Below are 20,314 nucleotides of genomic sequence, written 5' to 3'. Positions count from 1 at the left end.
GGAATAGACAGTGAGTTGCTGGAGGCAACAGCCATTACCTTCTCTGAAAGAGTAGGGGAGAAACACCTGGGCAACACCCAGAATGAGCCCTAGTCCAGAGGCAGGCAAAAATTCCTCCTTTTGTATAGCTAATACAAACACAAGCTGCTAAGAAGCTCCAACCCCATGGGGCCTTGATTGCCCACATTATCTCCAATGGCCACCTTTACAAAAAACAAATATGCCCTTGGGAGGACCATCCTTGCTCTTCTGGCTGCCAAGTGCCTTTACTCTTTACTGAAATAATAACTGCAAGTGTATTCATAACCCTGGGTGGCTTCAGGGTGTCTGTTTCTATTATTTAGGAACAAATCTGTCATTTTGTCATTTGGCATTTTCTGAAGTTACAGGCACCAGGGATCCTTGAAGTTGCAATCTCAGATCTACTTTGTATTGTGATAGTCATCATCCTGACGCTAAGAGGCACGCAGCAACCAGGCTGCATGGATTTGAGTCCTGATTCTATTGTTTACTAGCTGTGTGACTTCAAATGAGTTACTTAAGCTCTCAGAGACTCTTATTATGTCACCCTGTACAATGAGGGAACTCACAGTACCTTGTTCATAGGGTTGATATAAGTAATAAATGAGTTCATGTATGTATCCCACATCTAGTTATGCAATTAGAGAGTGGTGAGCTTAGCTCTGAGTCCTGCTAAGACCTCTGTGAAAGAGGCTGGGGTGATGCAGAGATGGGATTTATAAATCCATAGTGCTGGCCTCTGTGATAAGGAACAGACCCATTCTCAGAGCCCAGGTATCAAAGTCATGGTAGTCTTGGATATGCTGAAGGTGGCATTGATGTCTGTGAGACCAGGCAGGAGGCACTCTGGACCATAACTAATCATGTAACTCCTCCAGGCTTCAGCTCCTTGTTGTTAAGGAACAATAACAGCTAATCATAGTTCCTATTAGACAGGGCTTGGGAGAGGATTTTAAGAGACAGTGCATTTAAGGCAACTAACACAGTACCAGTACATTGTAAGCTTTGTGTAAGTGTTAGAATTTCAACTATTATTGGTGATAATGTGTGATGTTAGCTAAATTGTTGACATATCATGGCTTATTTGTCATGGCTAAGGGTCTCTGCCAGCCCAAGGCCAGCAGCTGACCAGATCCAGGCAGAGTCACTGAACCATAATCCAGTAAGACAGACTTGGGGCAGATCTCCAGCATCCTCAGGAAAACAAAGTGGGAATTGAGAAACCAAAGCTAAAATCTAAAGTCCAATTATAAAGAAAAGCCAACACAAGTATACCTGATGCTAGGCAGAAGGCAGGAAAATTAATTCCAGTCTTAGCGGGTGAGAGGTAACCCTCTTGTCTCCTGCCTGCTCCTCCCAAAAGCTGGGATTCTGCTTTTTAAGGAGTTTTGAGAATGGGATAAAGGTAAATGTTGGGGAGCATAGGCTTGTCAGGCAGTCTCATGATGTTTATCTCCGGTGACAGGCAATATGTCATTGTCTATAGCCAATCCTCTAGGTAATTGTAAGACAAACCTGTTGTTCCTCTCTAATATAGTGGCCACTCCCAAGTATTGGGAACACATCAGTTAAGACTTCTTGCAGTCCCTCCTGTTCTTATTATGCTAATCTCAGCACTTTTAGGAAAATCAATTATGCTTGTCCCTTGTCTCTGCGTATCTCACCTGCGTTAGCTAGGGCAGGTCTCAAAGTCAGCCCAGATTTAGAGCATGTGGAATAAACTCACATTGCAAAGGGCATTAATTCTGTGAGTTCTTTCTGGCTCTCTGGCTTTATCTGATTAACTCCCTGAGTTCTTGGTGGGCTTCACCCTCTTTTCATCCCACTCATATCTGTCTTTCTGCCTAACATAAATATTTACACCAAGTGGAATGAGCTCTATAAAGGCACCATATCAATTCAGATCAGGTATTGTCATCAAATAGTTTGCAGCACACTGAAGAAAACTTTGTGGTATTCAGAGCTTTTGGGACTTTGAAATTGGTGGTGGCAGTTGGTTAGTGGACCCAGCTGAGGTGGTTGACCATCTGAGTGACTAATCGAAAGGTGTACACAGTTCACTGGGGCTCCACGAAGACTGAGTCAGCTCGTATTTACTGAGCATCAGCTATGCTAGGCACTGAAGTTACAGTGGTATATTGGTTTCCTAGGGCTGCTGCAACTCAGTAACACAAATGAAGAGGCTTAAAACAACAGAAATGTACTCTCTTACAATTCTGAAGGCAGAAATGAAGGTGTCAGCAGAGCCACGCTCCTGATACCTATGAGGGAGAATACTTCCTAGCCTCTTCTGGCTGGTGTTTGGTGGCAATCCTTGGCATCCTTGGCTTATAGATGCATCCCTCTAATTGCTGTATCTGTCATTGCATGGCATTCTCCCTGGATGTCTCTCTCTCTCTTCTTATGAGGACAACAGTATTGGATTAAGCGCCCACCTTATTCTAGGATGACCTCACCTTAAGTAATTATATCTGCAGTGACCCTCTTTCCAAATAAGATCACACTGTTAGTTGGTGGGGGTTAGAACTCTGACATATCTTTTGGGGGGATATAATTCAACCCATAACAAGTAGTAAATCAAAATAGGCATAGCTCCATGCTCTCATCAAAGTAACAGTCAAGCAGGGCTATCAAATTATAGGTACACTGAGCATGGCAAAAGAAACAATCAAAACAGTAAAAAGACAAAACAGGGCAAAAAAAGTTGCAAATCATAAGTCTGATAAAGAACTAATGTCCAAGATATAAAAGGAACTCCTACAACTCAATAGTTTAAAAAAGCCCTAAAAACCCAATTTAAATGTGGGCTAAATATTTGAATAGGTATTCCTCCAAAGAAGACATGTCAATGGAACAGATATATGAAAAATACTCAACAGCACTAATCGTCAGGAAATGCAAATCAAGACCATAATAAGATATCATCTCACACTTGTCAGGATGGATGTTATCCAAAAAAAAAAAAACAAAAAACCATACAACTGTTGGTGAGGATGTGGAGAAATTGAAACCCTATACACTGTTGGTAGGAATGCAAAATGGTATAGCCGCTGTGGAAAACAGTATAATGGTTCCTCCAAAAAGTAAAAATAGAATTACCATATGATTTACCAATCCCACTTATAGGTATTTATCCAAAAGAATTGAAGTAAAGATCTCAAGGTATATCAACACTCCCATGTTCACTGCACCACTCATATTCACAGTAGCCAAGATGTTAGACAACCTAAATGCCTATGGACAGATGAATGGATAGAGACAATGTGGTATGTACATGTGCTGGAATATTATTCAGCCATTAAAAAGGTGGAAATTCTGAAATATGTGACAATATGGGTGAGCCTTACGAGTAGTATACTAAGTGAAATAAGCCAGTTACAGAAGGACAAATACTACAAGATTCCACATATATGAGATACTAAATCTGCCAAGTTCATAGAATCAAAAAATGGATAGTGGTCACTAAGGGCTACAGGGAGAGAAAATGAGGAGGCACTAATCAACTGGCGTAAAGTTTCAGTTAAGCAGATGAATACGTTCTAGAGATCTATACAACAGTGTACCTATAGTCAACAATACCGTATTGCATGCTTAAAATTGTGTTGAGAAGGTAGAGCTCACATTGTATTTTTACCATAATAAAATTGAAAACAAAAAAGTGTTGAGAATTTCCAAAAGCAGGAGGGGTATTAATGGCACTATATAGGAGGAAATTTTTACCCAGTTGAGGGCTTCCTCCCTGAAGAAGGAACATTATCAATGAAGATGAAAAGATGAGTAGAAGCCAGGTAAAGCGGGTGAAGAAGTATTGATGCTCTCACCCTCTCATGCCCAGGCCAGAGCTCCTATCCCCCTTAGCACTGGGCACATGTGGAAACCTGGTCTAGAATCCCAGCAAAGGCTGGTAAATACCTCACAGGCTGCCAGCCACAATCAGTCTTGCCCCATGCAGCTTCCCCTGCCTACAGTCCCTCCCTCAGAAACAGCCAGAGGGCACAGGATGCAGAGGGGGTGACTATCAGCAGCCAGCCAGACCAAAGAATGAGGCTCAAAATTGCTGAGGAGAAATAGGGGGAAGAATCTCTCTGTTCCCTTTTTTGGTCTAAATTGATTCAAATACTTTCTACACAGAATCAGCAAAGTGCTTAACACAGATAGCTTTTGTTGACCTCCTTCCTTGAGAATGTATGTGCTTTTATCATGGTTAAATATGATATGTCTGCTTTGTGAGTTTCTCTGAGCAGCATCGAAGTGGCTGTAAAAAAGGCCTCTGCTTGAGGGTCCCAGTGACTGAGTTTCTGCCACAGGCTGGGGCAGGAGTGTGAGCTGTGGAGCTGTAGAGCCCATACTATGACCAGTTTTAACCTAGAAGTAGCATTCACTGTGTAGGCAGCTCCCTCGTGAAGCATACATAGAGTGGTTATTAGCAGTGGTGTGGCAGTTGGATTTTGTTTTACACCCACAATATTTTAGTATTTCACTTAGAAGTGGGGGGAAATAACCTTTTTTGAAGCACTGCAAACATAGACAAAAGAGCACAAATCCTCCATATACCTCCATATGTAGCTTGGGAGTTTTTCGCAAAGTGGATCCAGATCTAGCACCCAGATCAAGGTAACATCCCAGAAGCCCTCCTCTTTGTACCTCTCTTCTAGTAAATACCCACTAGGGGTAACCACCATCCTGACTTCTAAGACCATAGATTACTTTTGGGTTCTTGAGCTTGAGCTTTGTATAAATGAAATCACAATATGAATTTTTGCACTTATGGTTTTCTTCACTCAATTTTATGTTTGTGACATTCATCCATGTTGCTTGTTTTTATAGTTTATTCTCATTGTTTTATGGTATTCTATGAATATATCATAATGTTTTATCCATCCAACTGCTCATGGACACCTAGGCTGTTTCCCATCTGTGCTATTATGAATGAATAGCACTGCCTTGAATATTTTTATATATGTCTTTTGATGAACATAGACACATTTTGGGGGGAGAGTATTTACTTGTATTAATTGTCTATTGTTGCATAACAAATCTCCCCAAAACCTCATATCTCATAACAAAAATAAACATTGCCTCTCACTGTTCAAGGAGTGAAGAATGTGAGAACAGCTTGGAAAGGTAGTTCTCATCATGGTCTCTCATGAAGTTGTAGTCATCTGATGGTGAGACTGGGTCGGTTGGATTTGCTTTCAAGGTAGTTCACTCACACAATTGATATCTTGGTGAGCAGCTTCAGTTCCTTTGTGTGTGGACTTCCCTGAAGACTGTCTAAGTGTCCTCATGATATGATGGCTGGCTTCCCCAGAGTGAGCAGTCCGAGAGAGAAAGCCAAGGGGAAGTTATATCCTTTTTATGACTTAGCCTTAGAAGTCACACAGCATCAGTCTGTCTCATTCAGTTCATTACCAGTGAGCCAGTAAGTTCAGTCCGTGTTCAAGACTGTCTGTAAAAGGGAGGAGGGGCCAAGAATCTGTGGATAGATTGTTAAACCAATAACCTCACAACATTTTGAAGCTTGGAATTAACCTAAGCTAGTGATCTAAAAATAAGTTTATAGAAATTCACATAATGTTCTAAAATAAATACAGGCAACCCAGCCTCTCCTCTTCTACTCATTTAAAATTTTATGAATGTTTATGTGACAATTTTCAAGGTGTTTCCTGGAGACAACATGGTACAACAGTACAAAGGCTTTGGAGCCAGACACAGCAAAGTTTAAATCCTGGATTCACTACTTACTAATTATGGGTATTTGGAAAGTCAGCCTCTTGGATTCTCAATTGTAAAACGGGGAAAATCAACAGAGCCCATCTTATGTTGTTCTGGAGGTAATAAAATGAGATAATGTGTGCAAAGTGCCCACTATGATTTTAGGTGCCTTCCATTTGCTTGATTATAAAGTATTAACCGCATATATTAACTATCTAGCAGGTGCTGTGATGATCACTTTGAGTGATATAAAACTGACTCAGACCAGGCCTTATCTCTAGGAGTTGTACACTTCAATGGATCCCTTGACAAGTAGAATAGCTAGAATACAATTGAGAAAATAATCACTGTCTGGAGCAGGTATGGACACAATCCTTTAAATATGGATGAAATTTGGGTACATAAACCTAGAAGACATTTTTGAAGGACAAAGAAGGGACAAAAAGTATTCCAAAGCAGGAGTTAACAGCTCGAGTAAAGGTAGAACTAGAAAACGGTGTCATGAGTTGAGAATAACAAAGTAATTCACTACACGTATGACTTAAACATAGGGGAGATGAAAGGAGGTAGTGGAAATAGGGGTTGGTAAGGTAGTTACGTATAAGAAAGAGATTGAAAGAGTTTTATAGTCTGACAAAAAAACATTAAGGCCACAGATTTTTAAACCAATTTTCAGGGCTACTTACAAAACTAAGGCAGGCCTGGCTGCTGAAGGATCGACTTGCCCTGCTTTTCTTGGCTAACTCCTATTTGTAGAGTTTTTGTGCCTCCCGTTGTAAACAGAACTTTCCAAAACTGATCGTTAAAGAACACTCTGACTCTAAGCCCAAGCACCTGAGCCTTTTCCTCATTGTTACCATTTTAGAGGCATCATCAACAGGGAAATGCAGTGGGATTGTTTTTACAGGCCCTTCACTTAAAACAAATGTACTTCTCAAGACCTGGCCATTGGAATGGCCAATCCATGCACTTAGCTCCTCTCTGTGTGTTTGACTTCTACTTCCAGATAATTTTTTTTTTTTTTTTTTTTTTGAGAGGGCATCTCTCATATTTATTGATCAAATGGTTGTTAACAACAATAAAATTCAGTATAGGGGGGTCAATGCTCAATGTACAATCATTAATCCATCTCAAGCCTAATTCTCGTCAGTCTCCAATCTTCTGAAGCATAACGAACAAGTTCTTACATGGTGAACGAATTCTTACAGAGTGAATAAATTCTTACATGGTGAACAGTACAAGGGCATTCATCACAGAAACTTTCGGTTTTGATCATGCAATATGACCTATCGTATCTTAGTTCATTTTCTGGGTATCCAAGCTAGGCCTTGATCTTCTGCATAGAAACAAACAGACCCTTTGCCCACACTTTGACATGCCCTCTATACCACTGTGCAGAACTCATTGGAGGTCAGCACACAGTAACTGCTTTTTTTTTTTTTTTTTTTTTTTTAATTAAGAGAAAGGAATATTATCAGAAAAGAGTACCTCCATAGCTGATCATCTGACACCCTTTAAGTGATCAACATTAAGGATATTTAAAGCATGCGTTGATCTTTGATTTACCAATAGTTTTATCCTGTTAAGGAGTAATCCCCCTTTTCTTTCTTTCTTTCTTTTTTTTTTTTTAATTTTTAATCTACACTTACCTGAAGAATACTATGTTTACTATGCTCTCCCCTATATCAGGTCCCCCCTAACAACCACATTACGGTTACTGTCCATCAGCTTAGCAAAATGTGGTAGAGTCACTACTTGTCCTCTCTGTGTTGTGCAGCCCACCCTCCCCTTTCTCCCTCCCCCCATGCATGCTAATCTTAATACCCCCCTTCTTCTTCCCCCCCCTTATCCCTCCCTGCCCACCCATCCTCCCCAGTTCCTTTCCCTTTGGTACCTGTTAGTCCATTTTTGGGTTCTGTAATTCTGCTGCTGTTTTGTTCCTTCAGTTTTTCCTTTGTTCCTATACTCCTCAGATGAGTGAAATCATTTGGTATTTCTCTTTCTCCGCTTGGCTTATTTCACTGAGCATAATACTCTCCAGCTCCATCCATGTTGCTGCAAATGGTTGGATTTTTCCACTTCTTATGGCTGAGTAGTATTCCATTGTGTATATGTACCACATCTTCTTTATCCATTCATCTACAGATGGACATTTAGGTTGCTTCCAATTCTTGGCTATTGTAAATAGTGCTGCGATAAACATAGGGGTGCATCTGTCTTTCCCAAACTTGATTGCTGCGTTCTTAGGGTAAATTCCTAGGAGTGGAATTCCTGGGTCAAATGGTAGGTCTGTTTTGAGCATTTTGATGCACCTCCATACTGCTTTCCACAATGGTTGAACTAATTTACATTCCCACCAGCAGTGTAGGAGGGTTCCCCTCTCTCCACAGCCTCGCCAACATTTGTTGTTGTTTGTCTTTTGGATGGCAGCCATCCCCACTGGTGTGAGGTGATACCTCATTGTAGTTTTAATTTGCATTTCTCTGATAATTAGCGATGTGGAGCATCTTTTCATGTGTCTCTTGGCCATCTGTATTTCTTTTTTGGAGAACTGTCTGTTCAGTTCCTCTGCCCATTTTTTAATTGGGTTATTTGTTTTTTGTTTGTTGAGGCATGTGAGCTCTTTATATATTCTGGACGTCAAGCCTTTATCAGATCTGTCATTTTCAAATATATTCTCCCATACTGTAGGGTTCCTTTTTGTTCTATTGATGGTGTCTTTCGCTGTACAGAAGCTTTTCAGCTTAATGTAGTCCCACTTGCTCATTTTTGCTGTTGTTTTCCTTGCCCGGGGAGATATGTTCAAGAAGAGATCACTCATGTTTATGTCTAAGAGGTTTTTGCCTATGTTTTTTTCCAAGAGTTTAATGGTTTCGTGACTTACATTCAGGTCTTTGATCCATTTTGAGTTTACCTTTGTATACGGGGTTAGACAATGGTCCAGTTTCATTCTCCTACATGTAGCTGTCCAGTTTTGCCAGCACAATCTGTTGAAGAGACTGTCATTTTGCCATTGTATGTCCATGGGTCCTTTATCAAATATTAATTGACCATATATGTTTGGGTTAATTTCTGGGGTCTCTAATCTGTTCCACTGGTCTGTGGCTCTGTTCTTGTGCCAGTACCAAATTGTCTTGATTACTATGGCTTTGTAGTAGAGCTTGAAGTTGGGGAGTGAGATCCCCCCTACTTTATTCTTCTTTTTCAGGATTGCTTTGGCTATTTGGGGTCTTTGGTGTTTCCATATGAATTTTTGAATTATTTGTTCTAATTCATTGAAGAATGTTGCTGGTAATTTGAGAGGGATTGCATCAAATTTGTATATTGCTTTCGGCAGGATGGCCATTTTGACGATATTAATTCTTCCTAGCCATGAGCATGGGATGAGTTTCCATTTGTTAGTGTCCCCTTTAATTTCTCTTAAGAGTGACTTGTAGTTTTCAGAGTATAAGTCTTTCACTTCTTTGGTTAGGTTTATTCCTAGGTATTTTATTCTTTTTGATGCAATGGTGAATGGAATTGTTTTCCTGATTTCTCTTTCTATTGATTCGTTGTTAGTGTATAGGAAAGCTACAGATTTCTGTGTGTTGATTTTGTATCCTGCAACTTTGCTGTATTCCGATATCAGTTCTAGTAGTTTTGGAGTGGAGTCTTTAGGGTTTTTTATGTACAGTATCATATCATCTGCAAATAGTGACAGTTTAACTTCTTCTTTACCAATCTGGATTCCTTGTATTTCTTTGTTTTGTCTGATTGCCGTGGCTAGGACCTCCAGTACTATGTTAAATAACAGTGGGGAGAGTGGGCATCCCTGTCTGGTTCCCGATCTCAGTGGAAATGCTTTCAGCTTCTCGCTGTTCAGTATAATGCTGGCTGTGGGTTTATCATATATGGCCTTTATTATGTTGAGGTACTTGCCCTCTATTCCCATTTTGCTGAGAGTTTTTATCATGAATGGATGTTGAATTTTGTCAAATGCTTTTTCAGCATCTATGGAGATGATCATGTGGTTTTTGTCTTTCTTTTTGTTGATGTGGTGGATGATGTTGATGGATTTTCGAATGTTGTACCATCCTTGCATCCCTGGGATGAACCCCACTTGGTCATGGTGTATGATCCTTTTGATATACTGTTGAATTCTGTTTGCTAATATTTTATTGAGTATTTTTGCATCTACATTCATCAGGGATATTGGTCTGTAATTTTCTTTTTTGGTGGGGTCTTTTCCTGGTTTTGGTATTAGGGTGATGTTGGCTTCATAGAATGAGTTTGGGAGTATTCCCTCTTCTTCTATTTTGTGGAACACTTTAAGGAGAATGGGTATTATGTCTTCTCTGTGTGTCTGATAAAATTCCGAGGTAAATCCGTCCGGCCCCGGGGTTTTGTTCTTGGGTAGTTTTTTGATTACTGTTTCAATTTCTTTGCTTGTAATTGGTTTGTTTAACTTTTGTGTTTCTTCCTTGGTCAGTCTTGGGAGGTTGTATTTTTCTAGGAAGTTGTCCATTTCTTCTAGGTTTTCCAGCTTGTTGGCATATAGGTTTTCATAGTAGTCTTTAATAATTCTTTGTATTTCTGTGGAGTCTGTCGTGATTTTTCCATTCTCATTTCTGATTATGTTGATTTGTGTTGACTCTCTTTTTCTCTTAATAAGTTGGGCTAGAGGCTTATCTATTTTGTTTATTTTCTCAAAGAACCAGCTCTTGGTTTCATTGATTTTTGCTATTGTTTTATTCTTCTCAATTTTGTTTATTTCTTCTCTGATCTTTATTATGTCCCTCCTTCTGCTGACTTTAGGCCTCATTTGTTCTTCTTTTTCCAGTTTTAATAATTGTGATGTTAGACTATTCATTTGGGATTGTTCTTCCTTCTTCAAGTGTGCCTGGATTGCTATATACTTTCCTCTTAAGACTGCTTTCGCTGCATCCCACAGAAGTTGGGGCTTAGTGTTGTTGTTGTCATTTGTTTCTATATATTCCTTGATCTCTATTTTGATTTGTTCATTGATCCATTGATTATTTAGTAGCATGTTGTTAAGCCTCCATGTGTTTGTGAGCCTTTTTGTTTTCTTTGTAGAATTTATTTCTACTTTCATACCTTTGTGGTCTGAAAAATTGGTTGGTAGAATTTCAATATTGTGGAATTTACTGAGGCTCTTTTTGTGAGCTAGTATGTGGTCTATTCTGGAGAATGTTCCATGTGCACTTGAGAAGAATGTATATCCTGTTGCTTTTGGATGTAAAGTTCTATAGATGTCTATTAGGTCCATCTGTTCTAGTGTGTTGTTCAGTGCCTGTGTGTCTTTACTTATTTTCTGCCCGGTGGATCTATCCTTTGGGGTGAGTGGTGTGTTGAAGTCTCCTACAATGAATGCATTGCAGTCTATTTCCCTCTTTAGTTCTGTTAGTATTTGCTTCACATATGCTGGTGCTCCTGTATTGGGTGCATATATATTTAGAATGGTTATATCCTCTTTTTGGACTAAGCCCTTTATCATTATGTAGTGGCCTTCTTTATCTCTTGTTACTTTCTTTGTTTTGAAGTCTATTTTGTCTGATATTAGTACTGCAACCCCTGCTTTCTTCTCACTGTTGTTTGCCTGAAATATGTTTTTCCATCCCTTGACTTTTAGTCTATGCTTATCTTTGGGTTTAAGGTGAGTTTCTTGTAAGCAGCATATAGATGGGTCTTGCTTTTTTATCCATTCTATTACTCTATGTCTTTTGATTGGTGCATTAAGTCCATTTACATTTAGGGTGACTATTGAAAGATATGTACTTATTGCCATTGCAGGCTTTAGATTCGTGGTTACCAAAGGTTCAAGGTTAGCTTCTTTAGTATCTTACTGCCTAACTTAGCTCGCTTATTGAGCTGTTATATACACTGTCTGGAGAGTCTTTTCTTCTCTCTCTTCTTATTCCTCCTCCTCCATTCTTCATATGTTGTGTGTTTTGTTCTGTGCTCTTTTTAGGGGTGCTCCCATCTAGAGCAGTCCCTGTAGGATGCCCTGTAGAGGTGGTTTGTGGGAAGCAAATTCCCTCAGCTTTTGCTTGTCTGGGAATTGTTTGATCCCACCATCATATTTAAATGATAGTCGTGCTGGATACAGTATCCTTGGTTCAAGGCCCTTCTGTTTCATTGCATTAAGTATATCATGCCATTCTCTTCTGGCCTGTAGGGTTTCTGTTGAGAAGTCTGATGTTAGCCTGATTGGTTTTCCTTTATAGGTGACCTTTTTCTCTCTAGCTGCCTTTAAAACTCTTTCCTTGTCCTTGATCCTTGCCATTTTAATTATTATGTGTCTTGGTGTTGTCCTCCTTGGATCCTTTCTGTTGGGGGTTCTGTATAATTCCATGGTCTGTTCGATTATTTCCTCCCCCAGTTTGGGGAAGTTTTCAGCAATTATTTCTTCAAAGACACTTTCTATCCCTTTTCCTCTTTCTTCCTCTTCTGGTATCCCTATAATACGAATGTTTTTCCTTTTGTATTGGTCACATATTTCTCTTAGTGTTGTTTCATTCCTGGAGATCCTTTTATCTCTCTCTATGTCAGCTTCTATACGTTCCTGTTCTCTGGCTTCTATTCCTTCAATGGCCTCTTGCATCTTATCCATTCTGCTTATAAATCCTTCCAGGGATTGTTTCACTTCTGTGATCTCTTTCCTGACATCTGTGATCTCCTTCCGGACTTCATCCCACTGCTCTTGCATTTTTCTCTGCATCTCATCCCACTGCTCTTGCATTTTTCTCTGCATCTCATCCCATTGCTCTTGCATTTTTTTCTGCATCTCTGTCAGCATGTTCATGATTTTTATTTTGAATTCTTTTTCAGGAGGACTAGTTAGGTCTGTCTCCTTCTCAGGTGTTGTCTCTGTGATCTTTGTCTGCCTGTAGTTTTGCCTTTTCATGGTGATAGAGATAGTTTGCAGAGCTGGTACAAGTGACCGCTGGAAGAGCTTCCCTTCTTGTTGGTTTGTAGCCTTTTCCTGGGAGAATAGCGACCTCTAGTGGCTTGTGCTGGGCAGCTGTGCACAGACAGGGCTTCTGCTTCCTGCCCAGTTGCTTTGGGGTTTATCTCCGCTGTTGCTGTGGGCTTAGCCTGGCTGGGGCTGTTCCTCCAAAATGGTGGAGCCCCGTTGGAGGGGAAGCAGCCAGGAGACTATTTATCTCCGTAAGGGGCCTCTGTGCTCCCTGCTGCCCAGGGGGTTAGAGTGCCCAGAGATCCCCAGATTCCCTGCTTCTGGTCTAAGTGACCTGTCCTGCCCCTTTAAGATTTCCAAAAAGCACTCTCCAAACCAAAACAACAGCAGCAACAATGAGAGAGGGAACAGAAAGAAAGAGAAAAAAAAAAGGAAAAAAAAGGAAAAAACAAGCGATTTTTTTTTTTTTTTTCTCCTCAGGTGCCGGTCCCAGGCACCCGCTCACTGGTCCTGCTGCCCTGTCTCCCTAGCACCAGGGTCCCTGTCCTTTCAAGGCTTCCAAAAAGCACCCACCCACCGGTCCCGCAGGGAAGGAACGCTGAATATTCTTTGTCCTCAGGCACTGGTCCCACGCACCCGCTCACCAGTCCCGCCGCCCTGCCTCCCTAGCACCGGGGTCCCTGTCCCTTCAAGGCTTCCAAAAAGCACTCGGCAAAAAGAGAGAAAAAAAAGGGGAAAAACGCGCGATTTCTTCCGTCCTCAGGTGCTGGTCTCAGGCACCCACCCACCGGTCCCACAGGGAAAAATGCGGGATATTCTTTGTCCTCAGGTGCCGGTCCCAGGCACCCGCTCACCAGTCCCGCCGCCCTGCCTCCCTAGCACCGGGGTCCCTGTCCCTTTTAGGCTTCCAAAAAGCACTCGCAGAAAAGAGAAAAAAAAAAAGGGGAAAAACGCGCGATTTCCTCTGTCCTCAAGTGCCAGTCTCAGGCACCCGCCCACCGGTCCCGCAGGGAAAAACGGGGGATATTCTTTGTCCTCAGGCGCCGGTCCCAGCCACCCGCTCACCAGTCCCGCCACCGTGCCTCCCTAGCACTGTGGTCCCCGTCCCTTCAAGGCTTCCAAAAAGCGCTCGCCAAAAAGAGAAAAAAAAAAAAAAAAGGGGAAAAACGCGCGACCTCCTCCGTCCTCAGGCACCGGTCTCAGGCACCCGCCCCCAGGTCTCACAGGGAGAAACGCGGGATATTCTTTGTCCTCCGGCGCCGTTCCCAGGCACCTCCTCACCGGTCCCGCCACCCTGCCTCCCCAGCAACGGGGGCCCGTCCCTCTAAGGCTTCCAAAAAGCGCTCGCCAAAAAAAAAGAAAAAAAAAAAAAAAAAAAAAAAAACCGCTCCGGTTTCTCTCCACCCGCCGGGAGCCGGGGGGAGGGGCGCTCGGGTCCCGCCGGGCTGGGGCTTGTATCTTACCCCCTTCACAAGGCGCTGGATTCTTGCAGGTGTGGATGTGGTCTGGATGTTGTCCTGTGTCCTGTGGTCTCTATTTTAGGAAGATTTTTCTTTGTTATATTTTCATAGCTCTATGTGTTTTTGGGAGGAGATTTCCACTGCTCTACTCACGCCGCCATCTTGGCTCCGCCTTCCCAGATAATTTTTAAAAAGGCATTCTCTCCACTTATTTCTCCTCAAGAAGACTGATCTATTTAGCAACCTTCACTTTTGTTACATTCTCCAGTCTCAAGCAGTGATGATATTTATACATAAGACAGAGACATTTCTGTGGTATGATGGAAGTTTGAAGGAAGTTGGAGCCAACAACCTTTCATTTTAAAGCCCAAGAAAAACAAGCACAAATTTCTGTCTTGCAAAGGAGGACAGCTGGAGAGATTAGCAGGAAGACTTCTTCTAGACCCACTATTGCATATGTGCTACTTAGAGCCTTTATGTGCTCAAACCTATGTTTTATCAAGCATACCCCCTTATTTTTATGGTTAATTTATTTCATCAAAATAGACATGGTTGTGACCACCCTTGGTGATTTTGTGGGTAAAAACTGGCTGTTCCATTTTATCACCCTCTTTCTTTATTCTAAATGAATTCTAGAGTATGAAGGAGAGGATGGGTTCTAGTCTTGGGAAAGAATTCCTAGCCAGTCTTGTGCTGTAACTTGCCACATCCCCAGGTAGGTGTTTTCACTCCACTAGTAGCAGTTGACTCCATGATCTTCCCTGCACAGGATCTCAGGGTGTCTCCTCTTCCTCTCTGATTTCTCCCCAGGTGGGAAATTGGCAGATGGAGTCCATGTAGTCTCACCTGCGGGGTCGGCCTCCAGACCAGAGACGTCTTCTGCTCTCACCTACTTTCCAGAGAGACGAATGAGACAGTAATCCTAGCAGATGAACTATGTCACCAGCCCAAGCCCAGCGCAGTGCAAGCTTGTAACCGCTTCAACTGCCCCCCAGCCTGGTACCCTGCACAATGGCAGCCGGTGAGTTTGCAGGTTACTCCATATTGGGGTTTGTGTTTGCAGTTGTGATTCAGGACAGGAGACATTCTCTCTGCATGGTTTTGTCACATTAACGGAATGTCCAAGGCCTGCCCATCTCTCTCTTCTCAGCACTCCCCCCAACCTTATTCAAATCCAGATGTGTTCATTATAAATATTGTGCTTTTTTCCACATCCAATGAACTCCAGAAACAGTCTGTTAATCTGAGTATATTCATGACACAGTTTTCACCAAACTAAGAAAAAACTTTTAACATAAGGACAGTATAGTAGGTTTTCCATATCACTAAATTTGCTCTGAATTTGTGCCCTTTCTAGTTTTTTGCTGTTAAGAATTCTAAGAGGTGAACATAGTAGGTAATGCCTTTCCTTTTTTTTTTAAACGAAGTAACTTAGCAAAATAGAAGGTTAGAAGTACAGTCAATTCTAGACTTTCTTTAATTATCCTGATGCTGTGAATTTCAAATATCTGGTTACTATTATTTTACCATAGGAGCTGGCAAACTGCTGCCCAAAGCCAAATAAGGCGAGTCATTGTAAATAAAGTTTTATTGGAACACAGCTACACCCATTCTTTTATGTATTGTTTATGGCTGCTTCTACTACAAGGGTAGAACTGCGTGGTTTTGACAGAGACTATATGTATGGCCCATAAAACCTGAAATACTTACTCTGTCCTTTTACAGAAAAGCTTTGCTGACCCCAATCTAAAGCATACATTACAATAATATAAACACAATTATTCTATCATAATATCCTATCTAAAATTAATATATATCTACCGATGTTTAGTTAATATTTTTGCATGCTTTTAAAAAATACAGAATGATTTTAGATTATTTGTATAGAATCTTATTTTTTAATTTCCTCCCTGCTGGACTATCAAACATAGCTTTAAAGCTGGTCACAAAATGTAAACCTGAAAGGTGCGGGGTTGGGGGAAGCATACATCCTAGTTTCACTGAACCAGTTTTTCATTTTCAAAAATGTCCCAATTAGAATGATAAGTGTTATGGTCATCCAGCTGAGAAGGAGAGAGCATAGCAGCTTGCATGACCCTTGTCTTCATGCTGCAGAGGGGCTGCCATCTCTAGGTCATCGTGTATCTTCCATGCTTTTTCACAAACCATTGGCAGAGCCCCTTCCTGCTCCCTGCCTTTCTTGGGGCTGTGATTTAGTAGCTCAGAGAATCAAAGAATAATCAGTGAGCAAAATACTAAAGTATAAAGCATCTGGGAATAGATGTTGACCATGTATTTCCCTTTAGCGCTTAAATATATATGGCTAAGTTCATAAATTCTGTGCTACTGTGTGATGGTTTGTGGAAGTCAAGAAGATGCTATATATTTTGAATGCCTATGTACCAGTGTTCTGCAAAGAAATATTATTATAACACAATTGTCATAATAATTGAAGTAGATCCTCATAATAATCCAATGAAAAGTAGGTCTTATTATCTTCACTTTAGCTGTGAGGTTCCTACAGGTAGCAGATTTAGGGTTGGCCATCAACCCAGTGTTATGTGTTCCTTGTCACTATAACCCATTGTCAGAGACTACTCTGGCTGAAAAGACCCTCAGGGATTATCTGTGCGCCCCCTTGTTTCACACATGATATAAATGTGACCTTGATGTGTCCTTGCTCAAACTCATAAAGCCTGGTCCAGAACCAAGGTCTCTTGATTTCCAGTGCATTTGCACTGTAATCTTTAAGTAGAATGACTCCATGACTTCCAACTATACCACCAACTCCTGCCAACCCTGAGAAAAGACCAGAAATAACCCAAATCAATCTCCCCTATTATATTAAGTCCCTGTATTATTAACTTGTATTGCTATTAGTTCTGTATTGTGAGTTCTGAATAAAATGTTTGTTTTGAATGACAAAATGAATGAATAGATCAAGATACTCCCTAACAAATCCTGAAAATTCTGACTTTAATCTTACCAATATGTTTGTTTTATGGCTATAGGTCCTAAAATTGACCTACTAGTGAATCTCAGTGAACACCAACCTCTTTTCAGTAGCCACACATGCTACTGAAAAATGGCAGTGACCCAGGCTCTTTCTTCAGTTTTTAGAGCACATCAGTATACATAACCTTTTTCAGTAAGTTGCTACCACCACCACCCCCACACGCAGTGTACCTACTGAAACACTGGATTGCCAAAGAGTTGATTATTTGTCCATTTCCCACCTACCATAGGCCTATTAAGACAGGAATTTATTTTGAAAACTTTCTTTTTCCTTCCATTAGAGAGAATTGGGGGTGAGTCTGATTTAAGTCCATTTTTCAGATCTTTGAAGTCTGTCCAGTGAGCCACTCAGTACATACTTTTAAGACTTTTAAAAAGTATCTTCTTTCCTATCCAATACATAATAACTGTGAAAATATATGCAAACATAGTTAAAAATAAAGAATGTAGAAAGTGAAAGCCACCGATAATTCTGTCCTCTAGAGAAAACCCTGTTAAGTGCTTAAGCATCTGTGCAAAGAATCCTTGGTTATTTTTAGAAATCTCTCTAAATCTAGAGGAAACAATAAACTGTTCTTTATTTCCTAGAATCCTTCTTCCATTAAGCTTTGTTAGGTGAAATCAGCTATTACTGACTCTTTGTTAAAAGAAAGTCGTCATTTATGCCACATGGTGGAATAAGAGTAATATCAGTGACTCCAAGCTAATTGGCTATTGTCTTAGGACTCCAGTTAGTTGAGACACCAGCTGCTGATTATCTGTTTGCCTGGTGAGCCCTCTGGTTCCTTGGCCATCCTTGTTGGGACAAGGATCCTACCGTGCACTCATGTGATCTTTTCCATTTAGTTGCTTGCATCTAATAGAGGACAGTGTTGAAGTCTCTGATCCTTCAACTACAGCCTACAGTTGTTTTTTTTTATATGATGGGGGAGCACATGCTTCATTCAAAGGGATGCATAACAAACTGATGGACATTGGCCTGTTTTAAGGTAGAAACTCCCCTCTTCGCCATTTGAACACTGGGCTACCACTGAAATCATCCATATGTTTTTCATCCTGGAAGGAAAGAACATAAATTACATGAATTGTCATTTCCCAGGTAGGAAATGCCACCTCCTTGGTCCTTTGTGGAATATTTGCCAGACAAATAGCAAATAGCCAATGTTTACGCATTCAGCAAGTTTGGAAAGGACTATCAGGGAATCCAAGTATTTATGCTAAAACTTTATTTCAGAAACAAACAAAAATATAGCAAAACTCTAATTTTAGCTTTAGTTTAGGAGTCCTTTATTTCAGTTCTAACTCTAAATACTATACCCCTTGGTTTTCATATCTGGTTTTGTGTGAAGGACTCATTTAATTTTTACCTTTAATATTTCATTGGTTTGTGTTTAGTGGCTTTTGAAACACATATTTAATGGATTGGTCTTCTGAATTTTCTCTAATTTATTAAACATATACAGCGGCATCATCTGTGGTGTTGGCTATGCATTACTTTGTATACCTCACAAGGGATCTTTTCACAGTGTATGTTACAGCACCATGATTGGGAACCACTGTTACGTATGCCATAAGTCAGTCCGAGACACCTTGATCATGGCAGTCTTCTGCTAAGATTTTTCTCAGGGACCCTCTACTGCCATACAGTAAGGCCTGGTGGCCTCATCAGCAGCCTTCATTCCCCTGCACTTCTGCCCCATCCATCTCCAGTCACTTCTCCCTGCCCTGCTTGCATGTTCCTGTTGGCCGTGCCCACATGCAGTTCCCCTCCCTTCTGCTTGTCAAATGGGGTAGGAACCCTGCCTCTTCTGCCAGGACCCTCTCTTACCCTCCCCCATGGGAGTTACACGGTGCTCATGGTCAGTCTGCTCACTTAGCAGTCACAGACCACCATACCTGGACAGGCACTTTCGCATGACTTCTGCCTTAGACCAGAAGATCAGTCCTGGTGGAGACCAGGTCTCAGTGAGACTCCCTAGTACACAGTGCAGATATGTGAAGCATAGAGGATGCTGCTGAAAATGTACATGGCCCATCTGCCAGTCCATTTATGGAGCACTTGCTACACTTCAGGAACTCCTTCCCTTTTTAAGGATAGCAGCACTTACTGTGTATCAAGCACAGTTCTAGGTGCTTTCCATATTTACCTCTTTAATCCTCACTGGCCTATGTGATGGTTACTACTATTATCCCATTTCACAGATGAGTAGCTGTGAGGCTAACATGAATTTAACTTAATGTAGAACTCATTCTACCTCTCTGGCATTTTCTCTTTTAATCCCTACAGAAACACTATGAGGAAACAAAGCTCAGGGAGGTTGTGCTTGCCTGGGTCACTTAGCCAGTAAATGGAAAAGTGGTCTATATGCTTCGAACCTCTTCTTTTTTTCACTGTGCAATGAAGCTTTCCCAAGACCTTATCATTTGTTGTAAAGTATTAAATTGTGAGGAAATCTGATAACAGCTCTAAAACCAGCAGTTTACATAAAACCCAATATATGTGGCCTTATTCAGGGCAGTTAATCTGTGTGTGTTTCCTATTGCTGCTGTAACAAATTACCCCACCTTTAGGGTTTAACACAGCTTAAATTTACTATCATATAGCTCCGAAGAACAGAAGTCTGAAATCGTCTCAGTGGGCTAAACTCAGAACAGTCCTGTGTTCTTTCTGGAAGCTCTAGGAAAGAATCTACTCCCTTGCCTCTTCCAGTTTCTAGAGGCTGCTAGCTTCCTTGGCTCCTGGTCCCTTCTGATTTTGTCCTTACATCTTCTGTCTCTGATCTTCCTGCCTCCCTTACAAAGACCATTGTGACTATGTCAAGCACACTTGGATAATCCAGGTAATCTCTCCACCTCAGCATGCTTAACTTATCACATCTTCAAAGTCTCTTTTACTGTGTAAGGTAACATATTTATAGGTCCTGGTGATTAGGACATAGATGTCTTTGGGGTCACTTCTCAGGCTACTACAATGTGCTGTATTGTGGGCCAAGCATTAGTCTCTCCTCGCACAAGGCCCTTGATATTCAAAATCAGCCTTGTACCTCCCCTCTCCCTGCCACTATCTGTGAGCTTTGTATGCATCAATCTTCTTTCTGTATTCATTTTTATTCTAAAGAACAAAAGAGCAATGAGAAATGTGCTAGAAGGTTTAGTTGAATTAGACAGTCCACTCTGAAGCATAATT

The 20,314-nt window shown here is 41.1% G+C and overlaps 1 protein-coding gene across 6 annotated transcripts in view; it reads left to right on the top strand.

The window, feature by feature from the left end:
* ADAMTSL1 (ADAMTS like 1) overlaps nt 1–20,314 on the top strand; it is an 869,288-nt gene that overhangs the window by 728,297 nt on the left and 120,677 nt on the right. For all 6 annotated transcript variants that reach the window (XM_017660035.3, XM_017660032.3, XM_073228449.1 and 3 more), the window contains one exon: nt 14,923–15,133. In XM_017660035.3, the coding sequence (XP_017515524.3) occupies nt 14,923–15,133 (211 nt within the window). The remainder of the gene's footprint in view (nt 1–14,922; nt 15,134–20,314) is intronic.

Source organism: Manis javanica, chromosome 2, assembly GCF_040802235.1.
Source record: "Manis javanica isolate MJ-LG chromosome 2, MJ_LKY, whole genome shotgun sequence".
NCBI classification, from domain to species: Eukaryota; Metazoa; Chordata; class Mammalia; order Pholidota; family Manidae; genus Manis; species Manis javanica.
This window is presented reverse-complemented; position numbering and strand designations above follow the sequence as displayed.